Here is a 20461-nt window from a genome sequence, read left to right on the forward strand (position 1 = left end):
GTGTTGACTCTTTCCTGTCTGATGGAACACACTAACCGCTTGGGGGTGTCCTAGTGCCCACTGGAGAACCACTGTGTTGTGGTTTTCCACAACACATAGAAGAGTCCTGCTGGATCAAGTCAAAGGCCCATCTTGTCAAGCATCCTGTTCTCGCAGTGTCCAACCAGATGCCCATGGCAAGCCTGCAAGCAGGACCCAAGCACAAGAGTACTCTTCCACTCATGATCCCCAGCAATTGGTATTCAGAAACACATTGCCTCTGCTACTGAAGGAAGTATACAGCCACTGGGACTAGTAGCCACTGGTAGTCTTATCCTCCATGAGTTGCTGGTTCAGCCCCAAAGGCCCACCTAGTCCAGTATCCTGTGTAACCGTGGCCAACCAGATGTCCACAAGTGGGATCTAAGTGGAACAGTACTCTTCCCACTTGTGATTCCCAAAGTGCCTCCAACAGTGGCCATAGAACATAGCCATCAATTGAGACCCCTCCAACCCCCACCTAGGGATGGGGGAGAAATTTGATTTAGTTCGCATTTAAAGCCAAATTTATCAAATTCACAGTTTCTGAAACAATATTAGAACCAAAACACAACTATCCTTCCAAATTTGCACTTATCTGAATTTTGTGATGCATTTTTCTAACCAAGCAATATTTACAAAAAAGTATGTACTAGGGGAAAGTGTGCACAAAAATGAATATACCGGTGAAAATAACATACAGAAATGCATTATTTTAGGAGAAATGGTATGCAAAAATGTGTGCATTAGTCAAAATTGCAGACAAAAATATGTATATTAGGAGAAATGCACACTAGAATGCTGAAGAATTTTCATGAGGATTTTTTTTTAAAGAAATAGAAAATTGCTGCAGAAATGTGGGGAAATGAATTTAAGATTGGAAAAATGAGAAACTGAGAGAAGTGAAATTGACAGGTCCTTCTATCCCTGCCCCCACCTTACTCCAGCCCCTGAGTATGAGGATTTTGCCAGCCCACTTCAGTAGATAAGAGCTGAATCCTCTCTGAACCCTCTGTTCTCTGTGGACCCATTCAGTAAATTCCACCAGCGCAGGAAAGAAAGGATTTGGAAGCAGTTTGCTTGGTACCCTGTTTCCCCAGCTAGACTCCAGATTACAAAGGAACCGATAGAAATCTCATGGACGTGTTGAATTCTTGCCATTATAAAACCAAGTCCTAACTATAGCTTAATGCTTTGGAATATAAAGGGCTCCAGCGGGGATACCATTCGGCTGCACACATAATGATCTCTTTGAGACAATTCTAAGAACTGGTGGCGCAATCCAGGAGCTTCCCCACGGCTTGTCATTTTCTGCAAATGAAAAGCCGCGGGGTCTCCATTGCTTATGAAGCACAATAATGCTGTGGCTTCATCAATGGCCCGGCAGGTGCCAAACCTGCAGGATCGGTGGTCAAGGGAAGAATAACAACACACAGCTTTATCCACCCAGTCTGAGTGACCGAGAGAGAAAAATTGTGACTCACGGACCAGGCAACTTACTGATTGATATAGGTTTCTTTCTTATTGTAGGCATGGATGGTACTGAGGCCTGGGATAGTAGACACAATCATAGAATACCATGGAGACTTGCTGAGGTTTTCAAAGCGTTTTAGCTCTCGGATGGTGCTCTGGAAAACCCTGCAATGAAACACAGGTCAGATGGCATGTAGTTAGATCTTGGCTTTGGAAGTGGACTTTGAATCCCTTCCCCCTCAGTCCTTAATGAGTTTTCTGGATTTAAAAACTTGAAATAAGTTATCCCCCTATCTCGAAGAGGTGTTTTACAGTGCAATCCACGCATGTCAACTCAAAAGGAAGTCCCACTGAATTTAATGGGGCTTACTCCTAGTAAAGTAAGTATAGGATCCAGCCTTTGGCCAGTTTTATTTAATTTCCTATGTCTTACCTGCCCTTCCCCATAAGTTCTCAAGGTGGGTTACAATAATATAATCATACAATTCTAAAAACCAAGTAAAAAGTTCCAAACAAAATCAGCACAGCGTAGGCCAAATAAAACAAAAAAAAGTGGGTCCCCAAACATACGTTATCTGTCAAAGAGAGTGTGTGTAGACTACATCCAGAGTTGTGTAGTGGTGAGAGTGTTGGACTAGGACTAGGGCTTGTATATATATATAAATGAATGAACGAATGAACAAATGAATGAATGAAGGCCAGGGTAATAAGGCAGAAGCTATACAACAAAGATGCTAGACATATCTTTTTGGGGAAGAAGTACCACAATTTAAGGGACACCACAGAGAAAGCCCTGTCCCGGACCGCCATTTTCACATTTCTGAAGATGGTGAAACTATCAAGAGAGCCCCCTTTGCCAAGTTTAACACTTGAGGGAGGCTGTGGAGATGGAAGCGGTATTTCAGAAATTAGAGCAGCCCAACATGAAATGTGTGTCCTAAAGAGCTTGTGTGCATGAAAACAGGGGCTACAAAGTCACAGCTCTAGGACTGGGGGAGAGGGAAGGGTAGGATTAGACACCTTCAAAGGGTCCTTTTTGCTGAAGTAGAACAGGTACCCTCTCCTGCAGTCTTTGGGCTTCTTGGCTTCTAAAGTCAAACTGAGAGTGGTGGTGCTTTAGGGGACATTTTGTGATGTAGTCGTCCAGGCTTCTTTATCTCTCTATTGCCAGCCTTGCTGTGTACGTTCCCTGAATGCTTTTGCCAATCTGAGATGTGTCTCTTGCTTCCAATGATGTGATAATTTCTCTTGTTTGCCAGGATGGAGAGGCATGTGCGTGTAGGCACCAGACTGTATAGCTGGAGTGCAGCCTGTTGTACAATGGTAAGAATCACATCCATTGCCCACCCACTTTGCCTCTAGTTCCACCCACCTTAGGCATGTGGATCTGCTGTTATGGTCTCATCGCCGTTGTTTTAATATTATCATTTCATATGTTTTTGATTTGAGACACTTAGGGTATTTTGGAAACAAAATGGAAAGGCAGTATCAAAACAATTTCATCCAGTCAATCAGCCCATGAGAGCATGAGAACAACCATTATTCACCAGCCCTAATGCTGCCCATTGAAATAATCAAAATTTTCCCCTGCAGTCTAAACCCCATTAAAAGGGAGGCCAGGCAAATAGAAGAGGCATCCATAGGAACATAGGCACATAGCAAGCTGCCTTATACTGAGTCAGACCATTGGTCCCTCTTGCCCAGCATCATCTACACTGACTGGCAGCTGCTCCCTAGACTCTCCCAGTCCTACTTGGAGATGCCAGGGACTGAAACTGCGACCCTCTGCTCTACCACTGAGCTATAGCCCTACCTCTCCAGAGTTGAGGAGCCACCACAGAGAAGGCCCTGTATTATGTAGCTGTCCACCTCACATCGGACTGCACAGAGCAGGGCCTCAAGAGATTCCCAGCCGGTATGCATCAGTTATCGGCTTGTGAATTTACACTGGCATGTGAACTGCTGAGAGGCTGGATTATGCACATCAGGCACATATAGAGTCATGCATGGATAGTTGCACCCAGATTGAATAAACACTGCGGGGTTGTTGTTTTTTAAAAAAAAGTTTGGAAAAAGAAGCAAATGTTTTATAGAAACAGAACCTCCAACTTACTGGAAGAGTAGAATGAAAATAATCATTAGGAGAGCCACTCCAATTAGGAGGTAAGGAAACACAATGGCGATGATGAAAATGATTGAGAGCACCATGAAAAACTGCTGCAGAAAATTCTCAGCGTGAAACGGAAGCCGCACATCCAATTCATCCATATCTTTAGAAAAGCGGTTCATTACTCTGCCAGTGGGAGTCGTATCAAAGAAACGCATTGGGCTCTGTAAGATCTGTAGATAAAGTGGGGGGGGGGAGGAAATGCTAACAACAACAAAATTGCCATGGCAGACGTGTCTTTTGCAGCTCTCAGTGACTGGGATGTCAGACAGTATACTGGCTTAATCTGAGCTGTGGCAGAACTACAACAATGAGCTGTTGTTTTTTGTGCGGGGAACAGAGGGGGGTCTTTCAAGAAGAATAAGCATGGATTTTAGTTTGATTTCTCATTGTAGCCATAATTTTAGAAAAAAAGCATCCATGCACATGAGAATGACAGCACTGGAATTACAATAATGGGAATAACGAATTCTGCTTTAAAGGGGAAGGGTTTCAAAAAGGTACATCCCTACTTTGGCAAAGCAGAAAAATGATGGAACAACAATTTGGTTCAGAGGCCCGACCAGCCGTGAGCATCCTTCCCACCCCTTTAACAATCTATATCACTGCTCTTCGACCTTGGGTCCCCAGATGTCAGAATGCAGCTCCCATCAACCTGAGCCAGTTTAGCCAATGACCACGGATGATGTAGTCCATCAACATCTGGGGACTCAAGGTTGAAGAACAGTGATCTACACCAAGGGTGGAAAACCTCAAGCCCAGGGGCCAGATGTGTCCCTCTGGGACTCTCTGTCAGGCCCTCAGGACTCTCCCCTCCCAGGTCACACACCTCACTAGCCCTGCTCCACACCCTTCTTGAGTGCTTTTGCTTGGTTGGAATGCATCCTTGAACTGGAATAATGCCTCCTGCATGCCTGGAGGGAGGCTAAAGAGAGCTGGGTGTGAATGTAGAAACATCTGGGGGGGGTTGTATGTGGCTGGAATGGAGACCATTGTACAAAAGAAAGAGTCACATCTATCCATCAATCCACTTTTTTGTCTCCAGCTCCACCCACCTCAGACATGTGCCCCCCCAGAAGGTTCCTCATGAGAGAATGTGGCCCTCAGGCTGTAAAAGGTCCCCCACTCCTGATCTACACAACCCAGACTGCAAAGGAGAGCAAGCGTACACAGCACCACCTGACTTGACCAACAGCGTTTAAGCCAGACACTCCACTGGAAGGCAGAGGTTTTTCAGTTTACTTGACCTGAGAGGGAAAAAAAAAACTAATTCCAAATGTCAAATTGTCCACATTTATCAGCCACCAATAGATTCAAATCACAGACCTTCCATGGGAACACTAATTCTCTAGCTCAAGTTTTGTGCCTTAAACCACTCCAGTGCATTGGAAAGTCATTGGCTACCTTGGCCCAAGTAACTTCAGTGGGTCTTTGTCTAGGCCCAGCATTAACCGTTGTTATGGTCAGGCGGTTGACGGGGTCTACAGAGAGCTCATCAGAGCATCTGGATGCCAACTTTTTTTTTAGCAGTGAACACATGTTAAAAGCATGCGACCAAGATTTCACCATTTATGATGCCCACTGTCCCTCTCTCTAGACTAGGGGTGGGTGAGAATTTTGAATCAGTTCACATTTCAAGCCGAATCTATCAAATTCACACTTTCCAAAAACAATATGAGAACCAAAATACAGCCATCCTTCAAAATTCACACTTACTCAGATTTTGTGACGCAGTTCGCCAACCAACCGATGTTTACAAAAATGCCTATATTAGGGGAAATTGCATAAAATGAATGTATGAGTGCAAATAACATACAAAAATGCCTTATATGATGAGAAATGGCTTGCAAAAATGTGCACATCAGTTAAAACTGCCGACAAAAATGTGTTTCTTAGGAGAATTTTGCACTAAAATGCTGGAGAATTTCCATGAGGTTTTTCTAAAAAAAAAAAAATCCACAAATTGCTGCAGAAATGTGGATAACTGAATTTGAGATTGGAAAAATGAGAAACGGAGAGACCCGAAATTAACAGATCTTTCCATCCCTACGCTAGATTTCCTGGTAATGGCAAGGAGCCATCACAGACATTGCCCTGTCTTCCATCTAGACGTGCAAGAGGCATTGTCCCAATTCAAGGACACATTCCATGCAGATGCATCCAGAGTTGTTGGCACTGGTTGGGGGGTTGACACATCCACTACCACACCAAGGACCTCTATGGATTTCCCACTCATGCTTCTTCAGCTCTGGCCATCCAATCATCAGTTATACCCCCGGACTGTGTGTTCAGAACTGACCACCACTTGCCTCTTGAACTTGCAATTGCCTTGCCCAGTGGAGGCTGGTCCATTAGGGCAAGTGGGGCACTGCTCCACCACCTCCCTGCCTTGTTACTTACAACATGTCCAGGGAATGGCACTGCATATCAGCTTCCTCCTCTTTAGTCTCAGGGTTGCCTTTGTAGAACTCAGCAGGGTGGAGGAAGATGGGGACAAAACTAGATTTAGTTGGCTCCACCTGTCATTGGCTCTGGCTCCAACTAAAGAAGTACAATTTCCAGAAATTTTGAAGCCATGGGTTGGGAGCGTTTCTTGTTTTTTTTCCCTCCCAGAAAAAAAACACAAAAATTAGGGGGAAATCGAAAAATATTCAATATTTGGGGTTTTTCAGCACCTTTTTCAGATCCAAAGTATCATGTTAAATTATCATGTTTGACATATTGAAAGTATAGTTTATTCATACAATAATTACAAATGTAATTCGCTTTTTAAAATATATATATACCAAAAACAAAGGTGGGGGGGAAAATGGGGTTTCCCCCTGAATTTTTCTGTTTTTTTTCCTGGCTTTCATATCTCTAGCTTCAGCTACTGTTGTCCTCTCTATCTTCTGCCCTACCAGTCCAAATGGACACCAGCCACCACTGGTCTTACCCCACTTTGAGATGCTTTGGCCTAACCTGTCTGCTAAAGAAAGCCCAGTCCTGTAAAGAATTTCCCTCTCTCCCCCTGTGAGCAATGACACTTAGGGAAAAAAAGAAGTAATGCATTACCAAAAATGCCGTTCTACATAAAAACTGCACATCCTTTTTTATTGGATAGATGCACATTTAGAAATAATTGCTATAGTATAAATGGAATCAAATACAACTCACAGTAGGGAAGACTGTGACCAGGAAACCTGCTCAGTCTCCTATCTAGGGGCTAATTGTGGATGGGCAGCTTCAAGACCCCTCCTGCTTTCATCTCTTGGGGTCCCCTGTCTTTAAACCATTCTTAGACTGGACAGGGCTCCTTCAACAAGAGGACTGTCCTCTGACAGCTATTTAGACAGAGGATTCGGTCAAACAGAAGACTGTTCCTTTGATTGCCCTTCAAATAGAGGGCTGTCATATATAAAGTAGGACACTTTAGGGTGTGTGTGTGCATGCAAGGACTCTTCAGTACATGACACAAGTACCAGAGTACTTGTGCTGAGTAATAACTAAAGGGTTCTTCAACACACAAACACATATACATATCCTGTTGAGTTAGTCCCGAAACTCTGTGAAAATTTGCGGCTTTAAGCTGATCCTAAATTCTGCCAAAATCCAGATCTCCTATTTACCATGTATTTGTAACTTTTGCTCCACCGCTGAATTGCACAATAGAATGCAACACCTCTCTGAAAGTGTCTTTCATACTTGCTAGGTAGGTCACATCCACATCATACATTTAAAGACCTTTAATGCACATTTGAGGCATATGGTTTTCCCCTAAAGAATCCTGAGAACTATCATTTATGTCTCACACAGCTGCTTTCCACAACACCCTTAAGCAACCACAGTTCCCAGAATTCTTTGGAGGAAGCCATGTGCTTTAAATGTGTGCTAAATGTGCTTTAAAGGTATGATGTAGATGTGACCATAGAAATATCAGCCCAGTGACTTTCCGACGCCATTAAATAGTATGATGAGATCAAGCTACTTCACACTCCCGGTTAAATATGTAATAACAAGAGCCCCTGGTTACAAGATTTGTGATACCTTGTGAAACATGGTGTCATGTAGAGTAGATGATGCTCGCAATGTTGTCTTAGTAAAAACAAAGCCTTTGATGAAGCTTAGGACTGTCATGGAAATGAGGCTCATTCCATAGACAAGCTGGTAGAAGTGGAGCTGAGGGTTGGCAGTGATGCTGCCCACATTACAGGTTGTGTTCTGAGCAAAGCTGCAGTTTGCCTTTAAAGAATGGTGTTTTACAAAAGAAACAAACAACTTGAGGTCAGATTACTTTTTCTTGATAAAATAATGACAAACTGAGACACAAGAACTCTGGATAATTCTTTGTATTATCTAACAAGATGCTTTGTCCATGGGGAAAATGCATGATTTCACTATGCAGAAAGAAACCAAACAGCCCTGCAGTAAATATTCAAAACATACTGCAGAATAGGAACTCTGCTGATTGCTATCACCCTCTTTGTATTATTCACCTGATTTCAGGCTACACTTTCATTAACATGTCTATTCCTATTCCTGTTTCTTCCTCTCCTGTTCCAGCACAGCCAGTTTGAAAGGTTCCACTTCTGTTTTAAACTAACGATGGCTTGCTCATATTGTTTGAACCCAACAAACAGTGGTGAACCATAGCTATGATCTGTTAAAACAAAACAAGTTCAAGCCATAGTTTAAGAAGCTGGTTTGTTTTAACAAACCATAGTTAGGGTTTGGACATAAGACTGAACTGCAGTGAATTTAAAATGGAAGCAGAAGCTTCCAATCTTCTCCTCGTGGTTGCAGAGAAAAGAGTAGGAGAGAGCATGCAAGCCCAAGGCTTGCTGTAGCTCATCCTAGCTGTGGTTCATCCTCAGGTATGGACCACGTTGCTTTGTAAGTTATGCCGTAGAGATTTTGTCAATGGCAGTTTCAGACCCACTGCAAGATTGCATGAATTTGTACAGTAGGACCCTAGGTTGCTAGCTATCAATTTTAGAAACAGTGGTTGCAATGAAGCAGCAGAACTGACTCAAGAGAATGTCCCAAATGTACAGAAGGGTAAAACCAGTCACAATTAAAGAGAAATCACAGTGGGTTCTTCACTTGTGATGAGAATCTGGCTCTGATATTTGCATAACAGAAAATGAATGCAGCTATCAGCTTTGCCATTCTCACTCTTGTTTCAAAGTGCTGGCCATTTTTAAAAGTAACAATAATAATTAAGCACCACATGTATGTCTGTTCATCTATGCATTCATCTTATGCCTTTTTTAAAAAACAGGAAAAAAATTACAAACACTTGTAAGCCTCCTTTGAGTTTACAGAAAAGCATTCTGAAGGTGTCACAGATGCTAGCCAATTGCTGATGTCCCCAGCCAACTTTTGCTCCAAAGTTGCATAGCCATACTTTTTCCTCAATGGAGGAAAAATTACATGTGAACTGGGCTCAACAAGGTAGCTTCCAAATGTGTTGGCCAAGTGCAAATGAGGACAGAGCTCCTGCACCTTTAATAGTTGTTTGGAAGAGGAAATTTCAACAGGGGTAGCTTGCATGAAATTTCCACTTTTACACAATTTCTAAAGGTGCAGGAGTTCTGTCCTCTTTTGCATTTAATCACCTAAATTGGCCTTTCTGCTTGACAGATTTCCCATCTGTCTTCACCCTAACATGGATAGGTTTTGTCTGTTGTGGGGTTGTTGTACAGCAGTTAGGCAAACCCTGGCTCTGCAACCTCTTCCTTGTTCAATTTCTCACTGTGCCAGCACACTCGTTTTCCCAATCCAAATCCAAAAAATGGCAGCGAATTTGCCCTAATATAACAATAAAAAAGCCATTTACAGCAGCAGTTTGGAAAGTACCTTCTGGTCATTCAATGCTCTGTACGATGATATTGTCTCTTGAGTACTTTCGGGCAAGGGCCATAGCTCAGTGGCACAGCATCTGCTTCACATGCAGAAGGCCCCAGGTTCAATCCCCGGCACCTCCAGACAGTGCTAGGAAAAGCTCATGGTCTGAAACGCTGGAAAGCTACCGCCAATCAAGCTAGATGGACCACTGGTCTGACTTGGCATAAGATAGTTTCCTACGTACCTGTATAATTGTACTCAGAGCATGGAAAAGTTACTTTTTTGAACTACAACTCCCATCAGCCCCAGCCAGCATGGCCACTGGATTGGGCTGATGGGAGCTGTAGTTCAAAAAAGGAACTTTCCCAAGCTCTGACTGTACTTTTTGTATAGGCAAGAAGGCACCTTCTTCCCTGTAAAGTCCTGGCTCTGGCTCTTTGAAGCAGGAGCCAGAGATGGGGGGGGGAAGGGAAAGTAAGAGGAAGTTCTTGGAAAGGTTGTTTTTGGAAAGGGAATGTTTGATAAGCCTCACGTTATTTTTGTCAAGCCATGCTCTGCATCAAAGGCAAACGAAGGAAGCGAACAGCTAGATATTATAATGCTGAATGGTGCACTTACCCCTGACCCCTGCTCCAACCAGAAACTCAACCACCAATTGCTGAAGGCCGAACAGCTAATCATCAGAACGAAGAGAAACACAATGAAGAACCACAGTATGAAGCCTAAAATGGGACAACAGGCCAGATTAACAAACTGCTGGCATAAAGAATGATTAAACACACTGGGTAGAAATCAACACAAGTCCTGCTCAGAGTAGACCCATTGAACTTAATGGATATGACTCACTTAGGTTCATCAATTTCAGCAGGTCTACCCTGAGTAGGACTAGTGTTGAATACCACCCACTATAGTAGCGACAGACATTTCCTTGGGAACAAAGTCCCACTAAAGTCAGGAGGACTTGCTTCTGAATAAACATGCCTAGGATTGTGCTTTGCATTTCCTAAAACAAAAAAACCCAATAGTGGCTGGTGCCCATTGAGACTGGTAGGACGGAAGGCAGAAAGGCCCAAGGTAGATGGAGCCTGAACCAATGACAGGAAGAGCTAGAGAACAAATGCTAGTTTTGTCCCTACCCTCTTACCTGATGAGGTCTACAAGGGGCAATTAGTCACCAAAAGCCACAGTAAAAAAAAAAGATGGATAGTTAAGGCCCATGTAGGGAAGGATGGGGCTTGCCTGATCTCACTTTGAACTAAATTTCACAGTTGTGGAACCACCATTAATAGGACCTTACTTCATGTGTCCACTGGCCTAATTGTCTTCTCATAGTAATTCTGTCTTCCAGGGAATCCTGGGAACTGTAGTTCTCTGAGAGAGGAGGAAGGGGAGCTATAGTTCATTAACTGATCATTCTTAGCGCTCTTGCCAACTATAATTCGCAGGATTCTTGGAGGGCCAGCATAAAAGTCAGTATCAATGAGTACAGTAGATATACTCAGCCTCTGAGCATGTGCTGAGTACATTGCCCTCATAACTGAGTAGCTGGAGAGCCACTCCCAACATATATAAAATTAAGAGTGGATTTTCTGAGCAGGATTGATTCCTGAGTGGTTATCCTATTGCTTATTTATGTATTTTAAAAAGTACTGTTTTAGCAGAAATCTACAGTGGCAAAATGTAGGTTTGCTTGGGGAAAAAGCCAGCTTCTTGCAAGATATACCTCCAGATGCTTTAATATAAGCATGGTAGGTTTTCCATGTAACGGAGCCTTCCTGCTTCTCCTCTTCTTGAACGAGTTGGTTTGCAGGAGCTGTCGCAGAAACCATCAAGCATTTATTCACGCCAAAATGTTATCCAGCACTGACAAATCTCATGCATTTTAAGCAAAATTGGACATCGCTCGAGTCTATCCACTAAAATAAACATTTGAGGCTTCACAGGAGCCTCTGCGAAATGCACTCCCACCGCCAGGCTCCCCTGGATGAAACCATATGGTCAATGCTCCCTCTGCTTTCCTAATGGCAGCTGAGTGAACTGGGCTCCGTGACCAGAATTAAAAGGTAAAGGGCATTGATTTGACAACAGTGATCAATATTGCCCAGGCTTTGCATGCAAAACCCTATCGATGTGCTTGTTCTCCTTTCTGATCCTATATAAAGCCAAAAATGCAGTCACCAAAGTGACCAGTTTCTGCTTCTGTTTTACTGTTTTTGGCACGGAGCTGTTAAATGCTCACAACACAACCTGAAATGGGGACATCGCTTTTGTTTGTTGTTGGGGTTTTTTAAGCAACGGGGGTGATTTTTTCACCCATTCTGGAGTTTTTACAGTGGTTTTGTAACTTTGGTGTGCCCTTTCCTTTAAAATGTTTTCACAGAAGAAATATGATGGGTATCTTAGATAAGTCATATTTCCAATCTCATAGAGCAGTAAAAGGCTTTGGGGGGAGGAAGGGATCAATGACGCTGCACTTGCTCAACAGTCAACAGAAGGACCTGCCTTGTACCAAGCCAGATGAATTGCGCATCTGGGCCAATGTTTGCTCTATGGTTGTAGCGCATGGTGATGGAGAGACCATAACCACAATACCCGACACTAAACCAAAACTTCACTTAACTTCTATTCTACATTGAACTGAAACACCCAGAGAGGAGTAAAGGGAGTGTGAGTTCCTCTCCAGGAGACAGCATGTTCATATGGTCCTGGTAAGTCAGGTGTGGGGGAACTTTCACCCTCCAGAGGTTGCTGAACTACAGATCCCATTATTCTTGGGCATTGGAAATGCTTGCTAGGGCTGATGGAAGTTGTAGTTCAGCTACATCTGGAGGACCAAAGGTTCCCCACTCCAGCAATAAGTCACACTTTGGCTTACTGTGACATGCAAACGAGGCCAGCATAAAGCAACTTCTTCTGTTCCATGTACAGCACAAAGATCTATAGGGAGGGACCTTCACATGCATAGCTGTAGACATGAACGCTTCCGTGCAGTCTGAAACCCTGAATGGTTCCAGATCAGAGCTTGGAAAAGTTACTTTTTTGAACTAGAACTCCCATCAGTCCCAACCAGCATTGGGCTGATGGTAGTTCAAAAAAGTACCTTTTCCAAGCTCTGTTCCAGATTCTATGAAAGTTTTCAGATGCATAGGACTTCTGAGTTCAAGTCACCACCAAGAGTATCCATTTTAATTAGGAATGGAAAGATCTGTCCTTTTCTGTTCTTTTAATTTCTCATTTTTCCAATCTGAAATTCAGTTCTCCACATTTCTGCAGCAATTTGCATTTTTTAAAAAAAATCATGAAAATTCTTCACTTTTTAGTGTGATTTTTTCCTAATCAATACATTTTTCTGCAGTTTTGACTAATGTACACATTTTTGCAAGCAATTTTTGCTAATATAATGCATTTTTGTATGTTATTTTCACTCTTATATTCATTCTTATGTACACTTTCCCCTAATATATGCATTTTTGTAAACTTTTGTTGGAGAAGTGCATTGCAAAATTCAGGGAAGTGAAAATTTCAAAGGATGGCTGTGTTTCAGTTCCCATGTTGTTTTGGAAAGTATGAATTTGGTAGATTTAAATGCAACGTGAATCAAATTTCTCTCCTATCCCTTTCACTGATAATCAGTTTAAATCAGATGCATTCAGGAAGCAGCAAGAGATCTTATAACTTACCTCCATCTCTTCCTACTTTGTGGTCTTCCTTGGGTTCCTGGTTTATCTCAACAGCCATATCAAAAGCTGAGGGATATGAGAAAACTGTCAGACATGCAGTCATAGCTATTTAAAAAAAAAGACCATTATATTAAATTCTCTAACCAGGGTTTTCAGTTCCTTTGTAAGAGACCTCAGGAATATTCTCCTGAAGTTTCTCTGCAGATCCTGTCACTGCGTTTGAATAAAGGAAAGCATGACGTGGAACCTGCAATAGACAAATAAATCTAGTCAATGTTTTGCTTAAGAACATAAGACAAGCCCTGCCGGATCAAACCAAGGTTCCATCTAACCCAGCATTCAGTTTCCAATAGCGGTCAGTTCCATAGACAGGTCATGAAGGCAAATCCCCCCTATGAGAAAAGGTTACAATGTTTGGAGCTTTATAGTTTAGGGGGAAAGTGTGAGTTAGTTAGGGGGATGACATGATAGAGATGTATAATACTACACATGGTGTGGGGCAAGTGCATAGAAAAAAGAGACTATCTGATTTCCTTTGGGAAGGAGTTCCAATCCCATCTAGTAGCCATGCTAGCAATATCTCGTGTGACACCACTCTCCCAGCTTGTGAGTCGCAACAACTGGTATTCAGAGGCATACTTCCTCCAAGAGTAGAGCCAGAGCATAGCCGTCACAGTTAGTAGCCATTCATAGCCTTATCCTCCATGAATTTGCCTAATCCTCTTTTGAAGCTATCCAAGTTGGTGGCCATCGCTGCAAATTCCATAGTTTAACTCTATGCTGTGTTAAGAAGTCCTTTCTTTTGTCTGTCCTGAATCTTCCAACATTCACTTCATTGGATGTCCCCAAGTTCTGGTGTTCTAAGAGAAGGAGAAAAACTAGCATGGCTACTAGATGGGATTGGAACTCCTTCCCAAAGGAAATCAGATAGTCTCCCCCCCCCTTCACTTTTTATCTGCATTCAGGAAACATTTCAAGACTTTTTTTTAATCTTTCCAGGCTGTTGAACAATTGCTTTCTGCAATTTTAACACTTCTTGTTTTGTTGTCTGTTCTATGTTATAGTGCTGTTTCAAACTGTATGTGTTTGATTTTATTATTGTGAGCTGCCCTGGCCTCCCTTTGGGGAGGAAGAGATTACATGGCTGTATCAGGGACAGGGAGCTCAGGACTGGATATTAAATGCGGGCCCCCAGGCTGCCCTATCTGCCTTTTCAGGCTCTCCCCAGCCTCATCCCCTCTCCTCACGCCACACCCCTCACTGGCCCTGCTTCGCATCCCAAATATTTTTTTTTCCTGCCTTGAATGCGGCTTTGACTTTGATCATGCTTCTGGATTGTCTGCATGGAGGGTGGAGAGGTTGGAATATGCTTCTCTCTGTGTGTTTGCATGTAATGAAACCTCTGGGGATGTTGATGGCTGAAATGTAGCCTACTGCACAAAAAGCAAGGATCACATCCATTGCTCCTCCCACTTTTTGCCTCTGGCCCCTCCCACAACTATTATCGGCCCTCAGAAGAACGCCCATATGGGAATGTGTGTCTCGGACTAAAAAAGCTTCCCCACCTATCCTTATTGGAACAGTTAAGTAAGAAAGTAAGAAGAGCCTTTTCCTAGATCAGACCAAAAATCCATCAAACCCCCAAACCCTGTTTCCAGCAGAGGTCAGCAAGATGCCCTGGAGAAGCTGACACGCAACAGCCTTGTTATATGCCCCCAGTATGTCAGTGTGGAGTAGAACCCACCAGTGCTTCCTGCAGGTGCAGGTTTTGAATGAGGTGAGCATAGCGCCCCTTTGCTGCCATCAGTTCTGCGTGGGTACCACTCTCGCATATTTCTCCATCTTCTAGCAGTATGATTTCATCACAAAATTCTAAATACTGGCGGTGTGGAGGGTTTTTTTTAAAAAAAAAAAGGAAAGAAAAGAACATTAGCAAAGTGGCACATGACCCGAGGCGGGAATGCAGGCAGCTAGCATTTCTTAAAAGAAAAACAAGTTGCAGCTTACTGTTCAGAAAACATCAAATGTTCTATGTTTGTGCGCTCTGGTGGAGGAGCTTAGTGATAGCTTATTGTCTAAATGTCGCATTCTGTGCATGAGGCAAATGGAGAAAGAGAGCGAACCTCTATCCTTTCTCTCTCCCTGTTAAGCAAGGTACGTGTAATTATTGCAATGTTTCAGGAAGGATAATGGCAGAAAGGGTCTTTGCACACAGTTCAAATTGCCAGATGATGGCAAGCTGTTGCTGGGTTCTACTTCTCGGTAAGTGGGATGGCATCACTGCATTTTTCAGGGATGGAGCTGCGAAGGCCCCTCCTCCTGCATGCAGAGGCAGCCCAAGACATTTTGCTGCCTGGGGCAGAGAAGAAGATGATCCCTCCCTCCTCTCCCTGTTCCATGCAGAAAAGCTAACTACACTGGCAGTTGAATCGTCAACTTTACCACTGAGCCACCTCCACCGTGTCTAAGGGCAACAGACTAGCTTCAAAGGTGCAGTGTAGGCTAAATGGCTCACATTTGGAGAAATTTGGGTCTGACTTGAACTTTAGTGCAAGCCTTCCTAAATTTGCACTTTCTCAAACAACATACGGACCAAGTCTCAGCTATCCTTTGAAATTTGTGCTTCTCTGAATTTTGCAATGCAGTACTGCAACCACAAAATGTGTACAGAAAATGCATAAATTAGGGAAGGCGTGTGCATAAAAACAGATGTGTTAGTGAACATAACATAAAAAATGTGTTATTAGGCAAAATTGCTTGCAAATGTGTATATATCAGGAGAAATTTATGCTAAAATGCTGACAGTTTTCATGAGAACTTTTTTCTTAAAAAAAACAAACCAGAAAGCGATGCAGAAATGTTCAGAACTAAACTTAAGACTGGAAAAATGAGAAACCAAAATAGACAGATTCATCCAACCCTACACACAACTCTGTCCTCCAACACCTTGCAGCTGCTCCTCTCCCCTTGGTAGCTACTACCTGAAAGTCCGCCTCACTCCCCCTAATGGTAGGATTGGTCCTGCCCTCAAGCCAAAGACTTGCTACATCTTGCAGGCTACAGCATAGCAGGGTCTGCCCTTTGGAGCTCCTTGCCACTGGAGGGTCTTTAGACCCAGCCTCTTCTCTCGTTTCAAAGTAAAGCGAAAGAAGAGCAGTAGAGTGACTATAAGGAAGCCAGGAGGGCATGGAGGAGTGAGATGCAAAGGGAGAAGATGAAGGAGGTACAGGGGAAAGGGTGTGTGCAGGAAACACATTATCTCAGCGAGGACATAGAAGAAGGTGGAAGGAAAGAGGAATAGGATGGAGGGGTCTGGGTCTGTTAACCCCAGTGGCGAGCTAGGAAGAGGGCAAGAGGCAGAAGAAGGAACTGTATATATAAGGAAACAGATTGGAGTCCTATGATGAAAGAGGGTAACCAAACTCTTTAAGTAAGGGACCCACCTGGGCGAGCTCTGAGGATAAGAGACCACCTGGGATTCTGGGGACTCTTGGGGCCTGAGGCTCTTGGGACCTGGGGCAGGGAAAAATCTGACACTTGTTTTGCTTATTCTCTCATTCTGCTTGAATTGCCCTGCAGTTAATTGGTTTGTTGATACTGAAGCTGGCAGCTGCCTGGCAATTGAATCGTACTATCAACTCTGGAGATGAGACATCCTCCATTGCAGCTAAAGATAGGAAGCTAGTTTTGGACAGCGTTCTTCAACCTTGGGTCCCCAGATATGGTTGGACTACAACTTCCACCATCCCGTCTGTTTAGCTAATGAACAGGGATTTTGCGAGTTGTCTCCTGACAACATCTGGGAACCCAAGATTTAGGAAGTGCAGGATGGAACATGTGGCATGCACAGTTCTGCCCTTCAGTCCTGTTGCTCCCTGGCATCTGCCACCTGAGGTGGCTGCCTCACTCTGCGTAATTATAGGGCCGGCCCTGTTCCCAGGCCTAGCTGAAGCAGAGGAACAATATTACTGTAGAGATTTTTTAAAAGTCTAAGGATGTGTTTAGAGCTTGTACAGTGCACATGTTTTGTGTATACAATGGTTCCATCTATGTCAAGCAACACAAAGTTCTTAGCATTGCTGGGAACAAATCCCTTTGTTTCTCTTCTCTTCTTTTTTTTAAAAAAATATATTTTAAAGCTGAGCGCCTTAGCTTTGAGCTGTGGCTTTTGTGCCCCCTGCTGGTGAATTGTTGTTATTTCATTTTTCAAGCCAATGGCAGGAGAGTAAAAATGAAACACCTGTAATAGGTCTAGATTGAGGAAAAAATATCAGCTGCAAGAACGTTTCTGAGGGTTCCTTTCATGATGAAGTATATGCATCCCAGGCAGCAAAACCAGAGTACAGAAAATTTGCACACCCTCCAGAACTTCACAGATGAAATGTTTGTAAAACCTTCATTCTCAAGCCAAGGTTTACTGTCCAGAGGCCACACCAACCCCACCCCATCATCATGTAGCAGCAAAGGCTCATTGCCACTCTCCATAGATTTAACACAGGAACATAGGAAGCTGACATATAAGGAATCAGACCCATTGGTCCACCTAGATCAGTACTGTCCACAATGGCTGCTAGTGGCTCTCCTGGGTTTCAGGCAGAGCTATCTCCCAGCCCTACCTGGAGATGCCAGGGATTGAAACTGGGTCCTTCAACACCAGCCTTTCCCAAACTTCTGTTGGACTACAAACTCCCGTCAGCCCCAACCAGCATGGCCAATGGTTAGGAATGATGGGAACTGTAGTCCAGCAACAACTGGGGACTGAAAGATTGGGAAAGGCTGCTCTACACCATGCAAAGCAGATGCTCTTCCACTTAGCTACAGTCCTTTCTCAAGCAAATTACTTCCAGGTAAGAGTTCATGGGATTGCAGCCGTAGGGCAGAATTACATTTTCCATTTGCAAGTCATGTATATAGACCTGTCTGCTGCAAAGCAGCATGGGGGAGGGGCTTGAAACAGGGCAGTGGTGGAATGGAGTATCCTCAATGAGGGCCATGGCCAGCTAACACCCTCAACAGGAGCACTCTACACTGCAAACCACTGCAAGACCTTCTTTCAGTCCCACCGGTGAGAACAGCTAGGCTGGTACGGACCAGAGAGAGGGCATTCTCTGTTGTGGCCCCCACCCTCTGGAACTCTCTCCCTTTTGATCTCAGACATGCTCCCTCCCTGTCCAGCTATCGCCGAGCCTTGAAGACCTGGCTGTTCAGGCAGGCCTACAAGATTGGAACATATTAACTTATGTTACAATTGAATTAATGAATGGTTTTTTAGCTTAAAATTTGATTATGTTGATGTATATGTATTGTTTTTATTCTTGTTGTTCGTCGCCTAGAGTGTCCCTAACCCGGTCAGATAGGTGGCTGAAAAATAAAAATTATTATTATTATAAATTTTATTATTATTGTTGTTGCAGGACCCACTTCTAAATTTAGAACTCATGTTTTAAAACTGATTGTTGAATTAACACCAGCACAGACAGCCCAACTCTATGCATGACCCCAGCCTTCACAGCAGTCCTTTTTAGGATTTAAAAACAAAAGCATACTCCCAACTGTTGGAACCAAATTCATTTCATTTCCATTACCTGCAGCTGATGAGTAACAAGGAGTATGGTCTTCCCCCGTAGTGCTTCTTTTATGCATGCTTCAAAAATATACTTTCCAACATGTGCATCAACTGCTGATAAAGGATCATCCAGTAAGTAAATATCTCTATTGGCATACACAGCACGAGCTAAGCTGATTCGCTGCTTCTGGCCTCCAGAAAGATTGAGGCCCCTTTCCCCTATCTTTAAGAGGGAAGAATTGCCATATTAAATATATACAGTTGTTGTATATAATGTAACACTAAGCTAAAGTCACTTAACAGCCTAGTTGTTCTGATGGGTAATGTTTTGCACCAGTGGAACATTGTTGCACAAGAGAATGCATAAGCAGGTGGCTGGTAACTGTGTTGCACAATAGATTGAGGAATCTGTTGCGCAATGAGTTTCCGCTAGCCCAACTGTTTCATTGGATTCCTCTGTTGTGCAACATTAAAACTCTTAAAATGCTAGCCCTTGCACTGGCAGGCAGAGAATGTTGGATACAACCTATGTTATATATCCATACTATATATTAAAGCTCTAGGCACTTATTAAAACGTAGGTTAGAGCTATATTTCATCATTAAGTTCCAACCACGGAATGTTCCTGTAAACCAGTGTTCTTCAACTTTGAGTTTCCAGATGTTGTGGAGACTACCATCATCCCTAGCCATTGACTAAGCTGGCTGGGACTGTTGGTTGTAGCACAACAACATATGAGGACCCAAAGTTGAGGAACTCTGTTATGGACAAGGATGACAATTCTCTGTATACTGAACTCTTTGGGGGGGGGGGAAGCTTTATATACTTACTGTTCATGTGACAGCGGGGTTAAATTTCACCTCTTTGCCAAAGTGTGAAATTTTGCTAATGCCTGTAAAAAATATCCACTTAGCCAATTTTTTCAAGAGAGACTTTGCCCAAATATTTAATGACCTCATTGAAAGTTAAGAACTGAAGCCTTAGGTTCAGTCTAGGTGTGATATGGAAGTTCTGTGATTGCAACGCTCAAAAGGTTGAAGAAACTGGGTATGTTTATCCTACAGAAGGGGAAGACCTAGAGGGGACATGATAGTACCCTCCGTAGACTTGAAGGGATGCCACACAGAAGAACTCAAGTTTTCTCTCCAGCCTCCTCCCTGCTGAGTTCTAGAAGGGCAGCCCTGAGACTAAAGAGGAGGAAGCTGACAGCCAGGGCCACCAACATGTACTGGTTGGAAGCAATAAATGCAGGCAGATGGGGGTCGGCTGAAGGCAGGCTGAGGATTGGTGGGGCAGTGGCCCAATCGCCCTAATGGAACATTCTCCACTGGCGGGGGCAGAGAGGGTTAGAATCATAGAATTGTAGAATTGGAAGGGGCCGATAAGGCCATCAAGTCCAACCCTCTGCTCAATGCAGGAATCCAAATTAAAGCATCCCTGACAGGTGGCTCTACAGCTGTCTCTTGAAGACCTCCAGTGTTGGAGAGCCCACCACCTCCCTAGGACATTGGTTCCATTGTCATACAGCTCTAATAGTTAGGACATTTTTCCTGATGTTCAGTTGAAATCTGGCATCCTGTAACTTAAGCCCATTATTCCATGTTGTGCACTCTGGGATGATCGAGAAGAGATCCTGGCCCTCCTTTAAAGTACCTGAACTATCAAGTGCTATCATAATCTCCCCTCGGTCTTCTCTTTCCAAGGTTAAACATGCCCAGTTCTTTAAATCTC

General features: G+C 43.4%; 1 protein-coding gene across 1 annotated transcript in view; it reads right to left on the bottom strand.

Annotated features, from left to right (window-relative positions):
- The window catches only part of LOC133369397 (ATP-binding cassette sub-family C member 12-like), an 81691-nt gene that overhangs the window by 31461 nt on the left and 29769 nt on the right, over positions 1-20461 (bottom strand). Inside the window, exons 14-22 of the mRNA XM_061594671.1 lie at positions 18750-18953; positions 14909-15043; positions 13309-13411; positions 13165-13230; positions 11208-11297; positions 10103-10206; positions 7685-7879; positions 3605-3831; positions 1519-1656 (exon numbers count right to left, since the gene is read on the bottom strand). Of these exons, the coding sequence (XP_061450655.1) occupies positions 1519-1656; positions 3605-3831; positions 7685-7879; positions 10103-10206; positions 11208-11297; positions 13165-13230; positions 13309-13411; positions 14909-15043; positions 18750-18953 (1262 nt within the window). The remainder of the gene's footprint in view (positions 1-1518; positions 1657-3604; positions 3832-7684; positions 7880-10102; positions 10207-11207; positions 11298-13164; positions 13231-13308; positions 13412-14908; positions 15044-18749; positions 18954-20461) is intronic.

The sequence above is a fragment of the Rhineura floridana genome, chromosome 13 (assembly GCF_030035675.1).
Source record: "Rhineura floridana isolate rRhiFlo1 chromosome 13, rRhiFlo1.hap2, whole genome shotgun sequence".
NCBI lineage: Eukaryota > Metazoa > Chordata > Lepidosauria > Squamata > Rhineuridae > Rhineura > Rhineura floridana.